This window comes from Somniosus microcephalus, chromosome 10 (assembly GCF_052327205.1).
Source record: "Somniosus microcephalus isolate GS21.2 chromosome 10, FLI_Smic_1.0, whole genome shotgun sequence".
Taxonomy (NCBI): domain Eukaryota; kingdom Metazoa; phylum Chordata; class Chondrichthyes; order Squaliformes; family Somniosidae; genus Somniosus; species Somniosus microcephalus.
The window spans coordinates 210,549,373-210,567,763 of record NC_140996.1 but is presented as its reverse complement, the minus strand read 5'-3'; the positions used below and the strand labels follow the sequence as shown (position 1 = coordinate 210,567,763).

Below are 18,391 nucleotides of genomic sequence, written 5' to 3'. Positions count from 1 at the left end.
AGATGTCGTCCAAATAACACTGGGTCCCTGGAATCCCTTGCAGGACTTGATCCATTGCCCTTTGCCAGATAGCCGGAGCCGAGGCTACCCCGAACACCAGCCGCTTGTATTGATAGAGACCTTTATGAGTGTTAATCGTAAGGTATTGTTTCGAAGCTTCTTCTACCTCCATTTGCAAGTACGCCTGGGCTAGATCAATTTTGGTGAAGCGTTTACCTCCAGATAGCGAGGCAAAAATATCCTCAATTTGTGGAAGCGGATATTGTACCGTGTGAAGGGCTGGGTTCACTGTCACCTTAAAATCCCCACAGATACGGACCTTCTTTGGTTCCCCAGGCGTATTACTCAACGACCTCTTCATTACAGGAATGATGGGTGTGGCCCACTCGCTCCAGTCCACTTTGGACAGTACTCCTGAACGTTCCAACCCTTCCAGCTCTGCTTCGACAGCTGGTCTGATCGCATAAGGCACTGGTCTGGCCTTAAGAAACTGTGGGCTTGCATTTTCCTCTATTTTAATCGTTGCTGTTATGCCTTTTAGTGTTCCTAGTCCCTCCTGGAACACTTCTTTTGCATCAGTTAGCATTTTTGACAGTCATCCAGGTGTGACGTCGTCATCCTTTTTGGCCTCAACCTTCAGTGCCTGTATGGAATGCCAATATAATTGTATCTTCCAGATCCATTCACGTCCTAGCAGTGGTGGTCCTCCATCTGGCAATACATATATATCCATTTTAGGTATTTCCTGGCCTTTATATATCAGTTTCACCCTTATTTTTCCTTTGGGGTAGACTATTTGCCCCGTATACGTCTTCAAGACAATCTCTGTAGCTTTCAAGGGTATATGTGAAAATAGCCGCTTGTAGTCCCTTTGGTTTGACTGTTAGGGCTGACCCTGTGTCCAATTCCATTTTCACTTGAACTCCGTCTATCTTGAGTGTAACCCAGATAGTCTGGTGATCCTCCATTTTGGTTACCTTATGTAGTTTCAGACAACCCAGCTCCTTGCTTCCGGAGTCTGTGTCACTTTTCTGTTCATCTGAACCACTGTCCATCACCTGGTGTACCTTTTTGTACTTCTCCTGTGGAGATTTCTTACTGTTGGTTTTCTTCCCAGACCTGCAGACTCTTGCTATGTGTCCTGCTTTTCCACACTGTCTGCACAATTGGTCCTTGAACCAACAATCCTGCTGGTCATGTGTTGTTCTGCCACAGCGATAGCACTTCCCTGTTCCATAGGACATTTCATTGGTGCCATATTCTTGCGGCCTCCGTTGTATCTCTGTAGCTCCCCTTGCGGATGCTTCGTGTGATACTGCCATACTGAAAGCCTTGTCCAGCGTAAGATCCTTTTCTGATAGAAACCGTTTCTGGGTTCCTTCACTTTGTAGCCCACACACAAACTTGTCCCTTAACGTACCTGCTAGTCCCGCTCCAAAATGGCAGTGTTTCGATAGCTTGCGCAGTTCCGTTAGGTACTCAGCATTGCTTTCGTCTTTGTGTTGGTTCCTTTTATGGAACTTAAATCATTCTGCTATCAGCAGCGGTGTGGCGTTTAAGTGGTCCTGTAGGATTTCTACTATGCTTTTGAAATTCTTGTTCACCGGCTTCTCTGGGGTTATTAGATTTCGCAGTAACCCATAAGTTTTTGCACCCATGGAATTTAACAAAACCAGTGCTTTACTAGCATCTGGCACTTCATTCGCCCTGCAGTACACCGCAATACGTTCCACATATGTCGCCCAATCTTCGACTTCATTGTCGAACGTAGAGATACTGCCACTCTTCGGCATCCCTGGGTGTGATTTAACTGTCAAAAATGGCATCTCCCGCGCTTCCCCTTCTTCTCCGCTGGCACAAAATGGCGTCTCCCGTGCTTTCCTTCCTTCCCGCGCTCACCCTTCTTCTCCGCTGCGGCTTCTAAAAATGGCGTCTCCCGCGCTCTTCCTTCTTCTCCGCGGCTCAATGGCATCTCCCGCGCTCTCCTTTCTTCTCCCTGTGGACACTGTTCAGCCCTTGAGCCCTGGCTGTGTTCTGCGCGTTTTTTTCTCGACGCCGCTCGGTCCTGAACCCGGCTGTTGCTTTACCCTCTCTCTCTCCGGATTGTTTTTTTTTTTTTTCTCGACGCCGCTTGGTTTTCAACCCCCGGCCGCGCCCTGTGCGCTTCACCCTCTGTCTTACCCCGTCGACGCTGCTCGGCTTTCTCTCCGCCGTCGGTCGGCTCCAGCCGCCGCTGTCCGGGAAGGGTCTGCGCTGGACCTGTCGTCAGTCTCTTGCTGATCGTCGTGGCTGGGGAACCAAGCCCGGCTCTCCACAGCCTCCCCTGCGATGTTCACTCCCTGCCGAACGACTGGGCGGTTGCTCGTGGTTGACGCCCGTGTTCCTGGCCTCGACTTTTTTTTGTTTTTTGTTACACCGCCCTCCCGGAGCGAATCCTCGAAGGGAAATGCAGAGTTGCAGGTAGATTCGAATCGACACTCGTCGCCACTGTTAGATCCGTGATTCTGAGAGTATGCTGTTTTTCAATAACCACACGGATGCTGTAACTTAACGATAAACAGGTATTTACTGGAGGAGGGTAGTCTCAAGACTGGGGGTACAGAGGCATGCGCAAGGTTTATATACAGGTGTGGTCACTGCCGGTACTATAGTATACAGGAGCTGTAAAAGTAGTTCTGTCTTAAAGGCACATACCCTACAGTTACAGCACGGAAGGAGGCCATTTCGGCCCATCGTGTCCGCGCCGACCAACAACGAACTATCCAGCCCAATCCCACTTCCCAGCTCTTGGTCCGTAGCCCTGTAGGCTAGAGCATCCCAAGTGCACATCCAAGTACTTTTTAAAGGTGGTTAGGGTTTCTGCCTCTACCACCCTTTCAGGCAGTGAGTTCCAGACCCCCACCACCCTCTGGGTGAAGAAATTTCCCCTCAGGTCCCCTCTAAACCTTCCACCAATTACTTTAAATCTGTGCCCCCTGGTTTTTGACCCCTCTGCTAAGGGAAATAGGTCCGTTCTATCTACTTTATCTAGGCCCCTTATAATTTTATACACCTCAATAAGGTCTCCCCTCAGCCTCCTTTGTTCCAAGGAAACCAAACCCAGCCTATCCAGTCTTTCCTCATAGCTAAGATTTTCTACTCCCGGCAACATCCTTGTAAATCTCCTCTGTACCCTCTCTAGTGCAATCACATCTTTCCTGTAATTTGGTGACCAGAACTGCACGCAGTACTCTAGCTTGAGGCCTAACTAGTGTTTTATACAGTTGAAGAATAACCCCCTGCTCTTGTATTCTATGCCACAGCTAATAAAGGCAAGCATTCCGTATGCCTTCTTAACCACCTTATCCACCTGGCCTGCTACCTTCAGGGATCTGTGGACATGCACTCCAAGATCTCTTTGTTCCTTTACACTACTCAGTGTCCTACCATTTAATGTGTATTCCCTTTCCTTGTTAGCCCTCCCCAAATGCATTACCTCACACTTCTCCAGATTGAATTCCATTTGCCACTGTTCTGCTCACCTGACCAATTTATTGATATCTTCCTGCAGTCTACAGCTTCCTTCTTCAGTATCAACCACACAGCCGATTTTAGTATCATCTGCAAACTTCTTAATCATACCCCCTATATTCACATCTAGATCATTGATATATATACCACAAAAAGCAAGGGACTTAGTACTGAGCCCTGCGGAACCTCACTGGAAACAGCCTTCCAGTCACAAAAACACCCATCAACCATTACCCTCTGCTTCCTGCCTCCGAGCCAGTTTTGAATCCAACTTGACGCTTTACCCTGGATCCCATGGGCTTTTAACTTCGTGGCCAGTCTGCCATGTGGAACCTTATCAAAAGCCTTGCTAAAGTCCATATACACTACATCAAACGCACTACCCTCATCTACCCTCCTTGTTACCTCCTCAAAAATTTCAATCAAGTTTGTCAGACACGACCTTCCCTTAACAAATTTGTGCTGACTATCCTTGATTAATCCGTGTCTTTCTAAATGAAGATTTATCCTGTCCTTCAGAATTCTTTCCAATGATTTTCCCACCACCGAGGTTAGGTTGACTGGCCTGTAATTAATTGGTCTATCCTTATCTCCCTTTTTAAACATTAGCAGTCCTCCAGTTCTCTGGCACCACACCTGAAGCCAGAGAGGATTGGAAAATGATGGTCAGGGCCTCTGCTATTTCCTCTTTTGCTTCGCTTAACAGCCTGGGATACATTTCATCCAGGCCTGGGGATTTATCCACTTTTAAAGCTGCTAAACTCCTTAATACTTCCTCTCTTACTGTGTTTATTTCATCTAATATTTCACACTCCTCCTCCCCGATAGCAATGTCTGCTTTGCCCCTCTCCTTTGTGAAAACAGACGCAAAGTATTCATTAAGAACCCTACCGCCATCTCCCGCCTCCACACACAGATTACCATCATGATCTCTAATAGGCCCTACCTTTTCTTTAGTTATCCTCTTACTCTTAATATATTCATAAAACATCTTTGGGTTTTCCTTGATTTTACTTGTCAATAATTTTTCATGCTCTTTCTTTGCTTTCCTAATATCCTTTTTAATTGCACCCCTGCACTTTCTGTACTCCTCTAAAGATTCTGCAGTATTTAGCTCTCGGTATCTGTCATACGCCTCCCTTTTTTTCTTTATCCTACCTTGTATGTCCCTAGACATCCAGGAGGCTCTAGATTTGTTAGTCCCACCTTTTTTCTTTAAGGGCACATATTTGGTCTGAACCCTCCAATCTCCTCCTTGAACGCCTCCCACTGCTCTGACACTGAGTTACCTTCAAGTAGCTGTTTCCAGTCCACGATGGCTAAATCCCCTCTGAATTTAGTAAAATTTGCTTTTCCCCCAATTTAGAATTTTTATTCCTGGTCTATCCTTGTCCTTTTCCATAACTACCTTAAAACTAACTGAATTATGGTCACTAGCACCAAAATGCTCCCCCACTGATACGCCTTCCACCTGCCAAGCTTCATTCCCTAAAACTAAGTCCAGAACCGCCCTCTCCCTTGTTGGGCTTGCTACATACTGGCCAAAAAAGTTCTCCTGGATGCATTTTAGGAATTCCGCACCCGCTATACCCTTCACACTAATTTTATCCCAGTTAATATTAGGGTAGTTGAAATCCCCTACTATTACTGCCCTATAGTTTTTTTCACTTCTCAGAAATTTGTCTACATATTTGCTCTTCCGTCTCCCTCTCACTGTTTGGGGGTCTATAGTACACTCCCAGCAGTGTGATCGCTCCTTTTTTGTTTTTCAATTCGACTCATATGGCCTCGTTTGATGATCCCTCTAACATATCATCCCTCCTTACAGCTGTAATAGTTTCTTTAATCAATACCACAACCCCCCCCCCCCTTCCCTTTTTAGCTCCCTCTCTAGCCCGTCTGAAATTCCAGGAATGTTCAGCTGCCATACCTGCCCCTCTTTCAGCCACCTCTCTGTAATAGCTATAATAGCATAGTCCCAAGTATCTACCTGTGCCCTCAGCTCATTTACCTTGTTTGCTATACTCCTTGTATTGAAGTATATACCATTTAGTACAGGCAAACCTCCTTGTTGACTACTATCTAGCTCTTGATTCCTCTGTCCTTCCAATTTACAGGAAACTTTTGATTTACCGGCACCTAAATAACCGGAAATCTCAGTTAACCGGCAAAATTCAGGAGTAGGTTCAGGTAAGTTTTACTTCATATTGTACTTGCCTTCCTTGGATCTGTTGCTGTGCAAGGGTGTGGCTGCAGCTGTTGCTAAGCTACAGAGATGCTTGGAACTTGTGGCCATTGTTCTGCACTTGTTGCTAAGCAACAGGGTTTGTTGCTTTATACGGAGCTCTCGGCTCTCCGTATCTTTTACTATAGCTTTCGGTTATCTGGAATTTTTGATGAACCGGCACCACGTCGGTCCCGTCGGTGCTGGATTAAAAAAGGTTTCCTGTACTTTCTACATTTATGTTTTCCAATTCCAGTTTCTCTTCCCTCCCTGCTGACTCTATTCTTAGGTTCCCATCCCCCTGCCAAGCTAGTTCAAACCCTCCCCAACAGTACTAGCAACCCCGCTCCTCCCCCCCACATGGATATTGGTCCCAGCTCTGTTGAGGTGCAACCCGTCCGGCTTGTACAGGTCCCACCTCCCCCAGAAATGGTCCCAATGCCTCAGGAATCTAAAGCCCTCCCTCCTGCACCGTCTTTCAAGCCACGCATTCATCTGCTCTATCTTCCTATTTCTGGACTCACTAGCACGTGGCACTGGGAGTAATCCGGAGATTACAGGAAACTTTCGTTTATCCGGAGGTTAAATGTCCGGTAAGCTCTATCTACCGGCAAAATTCAGGAGTCGGTTCAGATCATTTTTTTTCTTGTTGTTGCTTCTTTTCTCCAGTCCTGGCTCTGCAAGCATCTCTGTAGCTAAGCAACAGCTTCAGCTAGACGCTTGCAAGCTGCGCCGACTGTTTTGAAGCTGTTGCTAAGCAACAGGGTTTGTTGCTTCACACGGAGCTCTGAGCTCCGTATGTTTCAACATTAGCGCTGGTTTCTACGGCAGTTTTGATCTAACGGCACCAGCTCGGTCCCGTCGGTGCCGGATACCAGAAAGTTTCCTGTACTACCTTTGAGGTCCTGCTTTTTAAACTGACTCCTAGCTCCCTAAATCTGCCTGCATATATATAGCAGCACAAGAACTTACACTTTTTTAGCGCCTTTTATAACCCCAGACATCTCAAAGTGCTTCACAGCCAATGAAGTACTTTTGAAGTGTAGTCACTGTTGTAGTATAGGGAAACGCGGCAGCCAGTTTGCACATAATAAGGTTCCACAAACTGCAATGAGATAAATGACCAGATAATCTGTTTTAGTGATGAGGATTGAAGGATAACTATTGGCCAAGGGACGGGGAGGACCGCCCTGCTCATCTTTGAATAGAGTCATGGGATATTTTATGTCCATCCGAGAGGGAACACATGTCTTTGGTTTAACATTCCACCTGAAAGACAGCACCTCTGACAGTGCGGCACTCACTCCCTCAGTACTGCATTGAAACATCAGCCTAGATTGTGTGCTCAAGTCCTGAAGTGAGGGGCTTGCACCCATCACCTTCTGATTCTGAGGAAAGAGCCACCTTAGCTGATGAAGCTTTAATGCAGTAGTGATCTTCACAGCCAAGGGAAGAGCCAGCCCTATGATAGACATAGTCTACAGATTGGCTTTGAGAGATGATGCAGAATTGTGACTGCCTCCCTTGTGAAGCCGAAGCAGGAAGGGTCTCATCTGACTTGTCCAGGTAGGTCTGGATCTATAAATATAGACCCTAGGGTAAGGACAGATGCATACATAATGCCTGAGGTGAAATCTCGCGGCCCTTCTTGCCCATGTCCCACCTGGTGGAAGCGATCAATTGAAAATCTACCCCATTGTCTCTTTATAGACTTAAAATCAGGCTGACTTTATTTAATAAATATTAACCAAAATAACAACAACTTGCATTTATATAGCACCTTTAACATAGAAAAACATCTCAAAGCACTTCTCAGCAGCGCAATCAAAGAGAGATTAGTGGTAAGCCAGAGAAGGAACTACTGGGGGCGGTGACAAGGCTTGGTCAAGAGGTGGGTTTTAAGGATGGTATTAATGGCGGAGCGGGAGATGGAGAGGCAGAGAGGTTATGGGAGGAAATTCCAGAGCATAGGGTCTAGAAAGCTGATGGCACGGCTGCCAATGGTAGGTCGAAGGGCGTGGGGGATGCACAAGAGTTAAGATTGGGAGGAATGCATAGTTCTTGAAGGGGTGGAGAAGGTTTTAGAGATGGGGGTGGTGGGGTGGGGGGGAGGTGGTATATAGGGGCTGTTGGTAGGGCCATGAAGGGATTTAAATATGAGGACATTGAATTTTAAATTTGAGGCGTTGGGAGACTGAGAGTCAATGTAAGCCAGGGAACACAGAAGTGATGGCTGGGATGATTTTATGGAGTGGGAGTAGATGTTTTTTGTGATGGACAGGATGCCCTGTGTCCTGTGCAGCATCAGCTGATTGCGGAGAAGGTTGGTGTTGTTCTTGGTGCTGCTGGTGTGCCTGGTGCTGCTGGTGTTGGGGCTGATCTTGGTGGGATTCTGAGGACCAAGGTGAGATAGTTTCAAGGGCACAGATGCTGATGGAATAGATGGCAGGTGAATTTGAGATGACAGAAGTGATCTATCAATGGTGAGAGATGTTGTTCCAATGAGGTGACACTGGATGGAGAGTTTGCTCCAAACACTTGCTAGCTGCATAACGCTCAATCTGTCTTCCAAATGCAGTAAGCAACAGCTTCTGCGCTTGGAAAGTGAACAGCTGTGAGATGGGAGCTTTTATAGCACATTTCCAGCTGTCAAGTAATGAGATGAGTCCATGGCAATTCAACTCCCACCCTGCTTACGTGACATGATCCTTGAGCAGCATGGATCCCGTGGGCAGCCTGGTAAACTCTGAAGGTGAGCTGAAAATAGTTGTTAATGCTCTGTTAACAAGGTCATAATGACCTGAATTGTCTTCTCTGCCGCTGCGTGTCAGGTCTGCTCAGAGTTAACAGACCCGACATTTGGGAAAGACGTGTGGCGGCGGGTTGACAGTGCGGTCCCAACCCGCTGTCAAAAAATCATTTTCCCACCCGACCCACCACTGATCGCGCCCGCTGAGCCCCTGGAATATTCCCCCTAAATCTTTCCACTCGAGTTATGAGAGTTCGGTCACTACAGTATCTTAATCCAGACATGGGAGCAGATGACATTTTGGTCAATATACCAAAAATATACAGGAATATTACACACTATAGTGGGAAAACTTCACTTTCCCACCTGATCCCCATATCCCTTGATTCCTTTAGTGACCAAAAAAATGTGCTCCCGTTAGGCGAATTTCTGCACTGGGAACACAAAACTGTGGGCCTGAATTTGCAGTCGGAGGCTCCCCCTGGGGAAATACCTCCCATCCGCAAATAAAATCTGCGCCTACCTTCTGCCTCGGGATCCACAGAGACTCACCCTCCTGGGTCTCTAGGCATAGACATGCATAGAGGCCCACGTATCCTGGGGCGCAGGCAGTTCGCAAGCGCCCCTGGGATCACATGGGCCGGCCCAACCAATGAAAGAAGGGGGGTCTCCATTCATGCTTATGGGGATTCCCTACACATGGAATTGCTTTTACCAGACGGAAGAATTTCACGGGCATTCGCTGGGCAGTAGTTGGTCAAATAGCCCAACTCTCCGCCCGGGGATGTCCATTTCCCAGGGACGGCTACGATCTGTCAAGATTCTTGACAGATCGCAAGTTCTGAGTTTTTGCGCATGAGCTTTGTGCGCGGAGACCCAGAACTTGCGGGGCCTTCACGGGCGCGTACGCGGTCATAGGCCCCGGAAAATACAGGCCATTGAAATTTACCCTTTATATCAAGTCAATGACGGAGTTTAGCTAAAATGTGGTTAACAAAATAGAATCTCAAAAATATTATAGGCTCCGTGAAAATGATAACGGCCTTTGAAATGAAAATGTAACTTCAACAATCATTCTATTCTCATCAGATAAATGGCAACACACAACAGCAGTACGATTTTCCTACCACTGATGGCACATAATCAATATCAAAGTTCCTATGGAAACAGACGCAAAGAAATAGCAAATGAGCAAGACTGCTAACTTTCTATTATACCACTGGTAGGTGGAGGATTCAAACCCTATTCATTTTGAGTGCCTTTAGAGATTGAATCCTTAACTTGTCATTAATTGATTAAAAGAACACAGCTAAATTGAAATAAATTACAAGATTTACTGGACCTGAAATTCCTTGGAGGTTCTACCAGTCTCCTGCTGTCACTCCTGAAGACGATTGATGGAACCCACAGTCTTAGCTCAGTGGCAGCACGCTCGTCCCTGTGCTAGAAAGCCTTGGGTTTAAGGCCCACTCCAGAGACTTTTAGCACACAATCTAGGCTGACATTCAGTACAGTTCTGAACAAGTGCTGACAAGTGTCATCTTTCAGATGAGACATTAAACCGAGATCTTGACTGCCCTCTCAGGTGGATGCGAAAAATCCCATGGCGCTACTCAAAGAGCAGATAAGTTCTCCTGGTCTCCTGGCCAATATTTATCCCTCCACCAACATCACTAAAATAGATTATCTGGTCATTTACTCATTTTTGTTTGTGGGACCTTACCGTGTACAAGTTACCTACCACGTTTCTCTGCACTACAAGAATGACTTAATTGGCTGTGAAGCACTTTAGAACCTCTTGAGATGATGAAAGGTGCTATAAAGTTGTTTCTTTCTCAGCAAAATGGCATGAAAGGCTAAAAATGGCCGTAACTCTGGTGGGATCCCTGTCGAATTTAAGGGCCACTGTGTTTCTTCCCAGCAATTACAAGAGGAGAAGACACTCTGAAATGGAGGAAATAGCGAATAGCAACTTAAAAAGGGGACACAAATGCACCTTTCCAGGAGCGGGCTAGGAGAGAAGCGATGGGGTATCACTGCTGACAGAAGCAGGTGCAGTATTTTCTGGCCAGGGTGGGCTGGCAGACAATCAAGTTGCGCCCTTAGTGCTGTGAGCACCCATTGGCTACATGTTAATTTGATGCTCCCACTCCTGACCTACACACTCCAGCAGAGTCAGCACCGGTGGACACCAGGGCACAATCTTCGTGTAACCGTATCTGCTGTGTCACTGCGGATCGCGCCAATCTACACCAAAGTTATGGCAAGAGATTGGAAAAAAAAACCTCCTCAAAATGTTACCTCATTGTGTTTAGAAACCACCTCCAGATGTCAAATAGGGATTTGAGCCCTAGTCTACCATTAGGGAATTAATTTTGTGTTGTCAATTAAATGATCTACTGCTCTCTGTTCGAAAGAGTGAGAAGAGGAGTGAGAAAACACAGGAGAGCTGGAAGACCAGCCGGAGGGTGGGGGGAGAGCCAGGAGAGTGACGGACAGCCGTGGGGGAGTGAAGATAGGGGCAAGGTGCTGCAGGAGAGCAGCTTCCGAGAGAGCCAAATGAGCGGCGGGAAGCTGCAGGGCAGAGGGGCGAAGTCATAAGAGGTCTGCAAGTGCAGCAACCAGCCATAGGATAGACGGGAGAAGCGCAAGTTGCTGTGTAAGAGTGGGGAGATTAACAAGCAGCTGGGGGAGAACTGGGAGAACTGGGAGAGCAGCAAGTAGCCACCAGAGAACTGAAAGAAAGTCGAGCTGCAGTGGGACAATTAGACCGCTGGAGGTCTGAAAGAAGGAGAAAATAAGCAAATATTTTGCACTCCCCACTCCCCTGCCATTAGGTTTCCTGGGTAAGCAAATCAGCTGAAATAACAACAGAAAATGCTGGAAAAACTCAGCAGGTCAGGCAACATCCGTGGAGAGAAATTTGAGTTGGCGTTTCGGTTCGAACCCTTCTTCAAAACTGGAAAGAAAAGATAGATCGGAGGCAGGGCTGCGATCGGACAAAAGAATAAAAGAAACAAAAGAAGTAAAAAAAGAGACAATAAAAGGTATTAGAAGCTAGACGAGATGGTAATAGGCTGAGATTAGGTGTAAAGTGTGCCAGGTGTGAGAGAGAAACAAAAGGAAGGGGGGGGGGGGGAAAGGAGTGGAAAAATTACAAGAAGAAATGAAATAGGGGCCGAGGTTATGATCTGAAATTGTTGAACTCGATATTGAGTCCGAAAGACTGCAGAGTGCCTTCAGAAGCAAATCAGCTGATTTGTTACTGTGAGAAAAGCATTTGTACACATTTGCGTACAGTGCATATCATAGAATCATACAGCAGAGAAGAAGGCCATTCGGCCCATCCTGCCTGTGCCGGTGTAGGTTTGCTTACGCTGGTGGTAATACAGTCTAAGGCCTAGAAATTCAGTATAGCCACTTTTGGGGCGGTAAAGTCGGGCGGCCGCTAAAGTTTGCGCCCGGCGCAAAGTCGCGCCCCATTCGCCGATATTCAGTCGCATCGCCCCAAGAGGTTGCTGCTGCGCAAAAACAGGCGATGCACGACTATCTTTAGGCGCTAAGCCGGCGGTGCTGAGCGATACCCCCGAGGCCGGGCGCAGCGCAGGTGCGGCGAGTTCTTGATTGACGGCAGACACTCTGGCGCCGGTCATCTCTTAAAGGGGGAGGGTGTATTTGTTTGCCTGCCACGCCCTGCACACTGAAGCCCTCAACCTAGGCCTGACCACTTCAGCTTCACCTGTACAACGCCCAGGACTATGGAGAAGGCCAGGGAGAGAGCGCAGCGCTTCAGTGATGGTGACCTGAGGCTGCTGGTTGGCGCAGTGCAGCGCAGGCACCATGTTTTGTACCCAGAAGGTGGCAAGAGGCCGCTGCCCAGCGCCTACCGGAAAGCCTGGAAGGAGGTGTCCAACAGGGTGTCTTCCAACAGCGTGGTTGCCAGGACTCCTGTACAATGCCGGAAGAAGTTCAACGACCTCACTCGGATTGTCAGGGTGAGTACCCTTTCCAGTGTCCTCCTCATCCCTGCATGTGCACCTCACATTATGGGCAAAGGGACCTGAAAGCCCTAATGGCCAGCCCTCATCCAGCAGCTATGGGCCTGGCATGAAAATCAATTGCACATTCAGCACTTTACACACTGTCCAAGCTATTCGACCATGGGAGGCATTGCAGACAAGATCAGGGCTACACACTGTCCAAGCTATTCGACCATGGGAGGCATTGCAGACAAGATCAGGGCTACACACTGTACTTAGAGGCCGTCCTTTCTCTTGCAGGCCAAGGTTGCGCACAACCGGCGCAACCAAACTGAGACCGGGGGAGGCCGTCCTGACCTCAAAGAGCTCTCCGACCTCAACCAGCGTGTGGAGCGCATTATGGGAGGCCGGCTGATTGGCCCCGTCGCCACTGGAGATGCCGACCCTGTTCTGGGCACCAATGGTAAGGGCATCCCCTTTTGGACCTCTCTCGTTCCACTTGCGCATCAGATCAGCATCCTTTGCCACTGTCCGACCAATGCGGTGAATGGCACCAGTCATGCCTCCCTCGCTACCACCCTGTCCTCACTCTAAAGCTACTCTTGTGCCTTCCTGCTTTCAGATGGTGAATCGCCAGGTGAGGAGGCGGGCCCTCAAGCTGCCACTGTCAGCCCTTCGGAAGATGAGGAGGAGGAAGAGGAAGCCGGCCCATCAGTGCCACCCTCAGCCGTGCCAGCCCATGGCGATGTAGGGGACATGTCTTCCCTGGAGGGGAGCCGGGGGGGAAGGGTCGGAGGAGAGTGAAGCTCCGGGGCCCAGCGGCCTGCAGCAATGCGGGAGGGGTGGGGAAGCTCGGCGGACTTCTCCCCAGAGGGTGAGTGCGGCCTCCAGTCCTGCGACGGTCAGCGCAGAGGAGGTGTGCCTCCTAGAGGAAATGGCCGTCCAGGCTGAGCGCAGGCACACTGAGCTCATGGCTGCAGTGGGAAGGATGCCTGACTCCATAGAGTCACTGGCAAGGAGTGTCCAGGAATTCGGGGCAGCACAGGCCAGGAGTCTGCAACAATTCAGTGCAGCACAGGCCAGGAGTCTGGAACAGTTCAATGCAGCACAGGCCAGGAGTCTGCAGGACATCAATGCAGCACAGGCCAGCAGTCTGCAGGACATCGTGGCAGCACAGGCCAGGAGTCTGCAGGGCTTCGCGGCAGCACAGTCGGCTTCTAGCCAAGTGCTCAGTCGTGCCGTCCATTCACTGGCTGGTGTGATGCAGACACAGACCAGGGCCACACGGGCACTAACTGCTGCCACCCTCGCTGGATCAGCCAGGCATCGCCAGGGCACTCGCCACGCAGCAGCAGCCCAGCAGTCTGTCCTTCAGCTGTTTGCTGCGCATGCTGCAGTGCTGGCCCGTGCGAGTGCCAATGTGTCAGGCGACCAGCGAGCACCTGCGATCTGCCAGGTTGCCACCATTCCTGCAGCCGACACTGCCACTCCGCCATTGCAGCTGCCAGGAGCTGCTGGACACACTGCTGCTGCCCAGCCAGAGTTGGAGCAGTCAGCAGCCGGCCACTCCAAGGCCAGAGCTGGTGCAGGCTGACCCCCAAGGGCATCTGCCGTCTCGCCATCTGCCCCTCAGCAGCCTTCCCCCAGCCTTGCTGCAGCCGCTGGGGTCCCATTGAGGAGGAGCTGCAGGGCAGGAAGGGGCCACTCGCGGAAGCGAGGTGGATCACCCTCGCAGGAGAAAAAGTAGAAGGTGTGGCCATGTGTTTTCTTTACATATGAGGCCGAGAAGGTTTTTTTATATATGAAGGCCGAGGCTGTTGTGTTTTTTGATATATGAAGACCGAGACTGGTCTATCTTTTTTTGTGTAAGGCCGAGACTGGTGTCTTTCTTTATTTGTGTAAGGCCGAGACTGGTGTCCTTCTTTCTTTTTGTAAGGCCGAGACTGGTAGTTTTGTGTTTTTGGAGGGGGCTTCTCCACATGAGCATGTAATGTGGGAAGGGCAGAGGTGTTCAATAAATTTTTGTTGTTAAATTGCAGTGTGCATGGTTTTTTGGTTAAGTCCTGGTTGCCCTGCTCGGCTGAGGGCTTGTGGAGCGGCTACATTCATCTGCTGACATTGGCACAAGCCAGTCCCTGAAAGGGGGCCTAGAACCGACGTTCAATAAGCCGGCGACGGGCGGCCCTTGCGCTTTGTGCCTCCCTCCTGTGCTGGTCCTCCTCCTCCTCCTCCTGCTCCTCCTCCTGAGGTGGTCCTCCAATCTGTGGTGGCAGTGGCTGAGTCCTGCGGATAGCCAGGTTGTGCAGCATGCAGCAAACGACCACGAAATGGGAGACTCGCTCCGGAGAATACTGCAGGGCTCCACCGGAACGATTGAGACAGTGGAACCGTTGCTTCAGGATGCCGATTGTTTGTTCGATGATGTTCCTGGTCGCTTGATGGCTCTCGTTGTATCGCTCTTCAGCAGGGGTGCTGGGCGCACGGAGCGGGGTCATCAGCCAGGTACACAAAGGATAGCCTTTGTCCCCGATAAGCCATCCTCGTGGGCGAGGCTGTGCCTGGAACATGTCTGCCACAGAAGTCTGTCGCAGGATGAAGGCATCGTGGCTGCTGCCTGGAAAGCAGGCATTGACAGCTAGGATGAGCTGCCTGTGGTCACACACCAGCTGTATGTTCAGCGAATGGTAGATCTTCCGGTTGCGGTAATCCTCGGCATTCTCCAGAGGTGCCCGCAAAGCCACATGCGTGCAGTCAATGGCGCCCTGCACCATGGGGAAGCCCGCGAATGCTGCAAAGCCCATTGCATGCTGTTGCTGCTTGTCAAGGGCCATGGAGAAGGAGATGAACTGACGTCTCCTTTTGAAAAGGGCATTGGTCACCTGGCGGATGCAGCAATGCACGGCGAACTGGGAGATGTTGGCAATGTCCCCAGTAGCGGATTGGAAGGAACCGGTGGCATAAAAGTTGAGAGCCACCGTCACCTTCACTGCCACCGACAGCGACGTCCTGCTCCTCAGCTGTGGCTGCAGATCAACGGCAAGCAGCTGGCAGATCTCTGTGACCACCTCCCTTCTGAATCGCAGCCTCCGAACACACTGCTCCTCAGACATGTTGAGATAGGAGAACTGCTGGCGGTATACCCTGGGTGGGTAAGGCCTCCTTTGCCGACGCCTGTTGCCCCCTCTCCGTCTAACCAGGGCTGCCACTCTCTCACGGCGTCTGTGAGCCCTTTGGATGTAATTGAGAAAGCCTGCGTTGACACCCATTGCAGCCCCCATAATATGCTGGCAAACAATGGGATGTCAATGAAGGCAAAAACTTTTTGAAAGCTGTGGCCTGAAGCCTAGAAGTACCTGTCCGAGTGTTGGGCCAAAGCAGAAAGCTATCTACCTTGGTCTCTCTCCAAAGATCCGTTTCGCAAGAAGGTGTGCTGCAAAATGGCAGCCTTTTATATTGCAGGATGAGTGCCCTTTAATTTGCGCCCCCCGCGCCCCGCATCGGCTGAGCACCGTTCCACTTCACAGTCGCTAGGGGCGCCAGGCGCACAATGGGGCGGCGCGACTGAAGTTCCGGTTGGGGGCGCACAAAGGGTGTTGCACGAGGAAATGACGTCATGATCTGCGCGCGCAGCTGAGCGCGCGCAAAGACTTTGCGCCGGTGCTAAATCTCTACTGAAGTTGGGGCGAGGCGCAGTTCGCGCTGCGCCCGGGCGCCACCCGCCTAGCGCCCGACATCTACTCCTCCTAAGGCGCTAACGGCTGGCGCAGCCAACTGAATTTCTAGGCCTAAATACCATATACTGTAGTTAACACACCCAGCCACAGCTAGATTCCTACCAGTAAGCCCAGTTAAACTTACAGCAACATAGGTTACTATAGGTTGCGCCACAGGTTAGCAAGGTCATTAAAAATGCAAACCAAGCACTAGGGTTTATTTCTAGAGGGATAGAATTGAAAAGTAGGGAAGCTATGCTAAACCTGTATCGAACCTTGGTTAGACCACACTTGGAGTACTGCGTGCAGTTATGGTCGCCATATTATAAAAAGGATGTAGAGGCACTGGAGAGGGTTCAGAGAAGATTTACAAGGATGATACCAGGAATGCGAGGGTATACATATCAGGAAAGGATGAACAGGCTGGATCTCTTTTCTCTTGAAAAAAGAAGGCTGAGGGGTGACCTAATAGAGGTCTTTAAAATTATGAAAGGATTTGATAGAGTGGATACAGAGAGAATGTTTCCACTTGTGGGGAAGAGCATAACTAGAGGCCATCAATATAAGATAGTCACCACAAAATCCAATAGGGAATTCAGAAGGAACTTCTAAGACTGATACCTGGGATGGCAGGAATGACGTATGAGGAGAGATTGGATCGATTAGGCTTATATTCGCTAGAGTTTAGAAGAATGAGAGGGGATCTCATTGAAACTTATAAAATTCTAACAGGACTGGACAGACTAGATGCAGGAAGGAAGTTCCCGATGGCGGGGGAGTCCAGAACCAGGGGTCACAGTCTAAGGATAAGGGGTAAGCCATTTAGGACTGAGATGAGGAGGAATTTCTTTACCCAGAGAGTGGTGAACCTGTGGAATTCTCTACCACACAAGGCAGTTGAGGCCAATTCATTAAATATATTCAAGAAGGAGTTAGATATATTTCTTAAGGCTAAAGGGATCAAGGGATATGGGGAGAAGGCAGGGACAGGATACTGAATTTGGATGATCAGCCATGATCTCATTAAATGGCGGAGCAGGCTCGAGGGGCCGAATGGCCTACTCCTGCTCCTATCTTCTATGTTTCTATGTTTCTTTACCCAAAGAGTGGTGAGAATGTGGAACTCGCTACCACAGGGAGTGGTTGAAGTGAATAGTATAGATACATTTAAGGGGAGGCTAGACATGCATGTGAGGGAGTAGGGAATCGAGGGTTATGCTGATAGATTTAGAGGAGGAAAGACGGGAGGAGGCTCGAGTGGAGCATAAACAGCGGCATGGTCTGGTTGGGCCGAATGTCCTGTTTCTGTGCCGTATATCCGATGTAATCCTATAATATTACCACTCACTGAAAAGTCCGGGCAGTATTCTGCTGTTTCCAGGGGAAGGTTTCCACTCGTGATTTCACAAACCATGCACCAGGATTTTCAATGTTTCTAGTAAAATTATAACAGCTTTCTAAAAGAACAGGCTTTAAATTTCACAAGAAATAGCGAGAAAGAGGAAATTCTCCTGCTATGTTTGAGATGTTTCTGAAACGTAAGGACGAAAGTAAATTCCCTTGCTGTGCATACAATACAATGGGACCAGAGGAAATTCCCTTGCTGTGCTTGCAACGCTGTTAGCACTCCTCCGCCCTTCTTAAATTGTTCAAGGAAGCACACATTTCTCTGCGATTTGTTGAATTAACATCAGGCAAACTTACCGTCCTTTTCTTTTTCCTGCAAGTGGGTTTCCTGCAGCAGGTATAGTAATTGAGGGCTGCGTACTCCATCAACGCCGCAAAGACGAATAAAAAGCACACGGTGACGAATAAATCCATCGCGGTGACGTAGGAGACCTTGGGTAGTGATTTTCTTGCTATGCTGCTGAGCGTGGTCATGGTTAGTACTGTGGTGATTCCTGTTGTCAAAGGAAGAAATGCCGGTGCCAATTAACATGTGAAGAACACTCCAAATACATTTTACAAATGCCCGCTGTTAATTTTATTAATTCATTGACCACTCAATTAGCTACAAGAGTAGTCCAACGCAATGTTCTGTAGCCAAGGCAGAAGCCAGCATACAGAACTGTAGAGCAGTAAAGTACTTGGATATGCACCTGAAGTGCCATAACCTACAAGACTACGGAGCAAGAGGGATTAGGTTGGATGGCTCTTTTTCGGCCGGCATGGACACGATGGGCTGAATGGCCTCCTTCTGTGCAGTGAATTTCTA

The 18,391-nt window shown here is 49.0% G+C and overlaps 1 protein-coding gene across 1 annotated transcript in view; it reads right to left on the bottom strand.

The window, feature by feature from the left end:
• gabrg3 (gamma-aminobutyric acid type A receptor subunit gamma3) overlaps positions 1-18,391 on the bottom strand; it is a 102,336-nt gene that overhangs the window by 14,883 nt on the left and 69,062 nt on the right. The window contains exon 2 of the mRNA XM_085999551.1: positions 17,881-18,077. Coding sequence (XP_085855677.1) covers positions 17,881-18,077 — 197 coding nt within the window. The remainder of the gene's footprint in view (positions 1-17,880; positions 18,078-18,391) is intronic.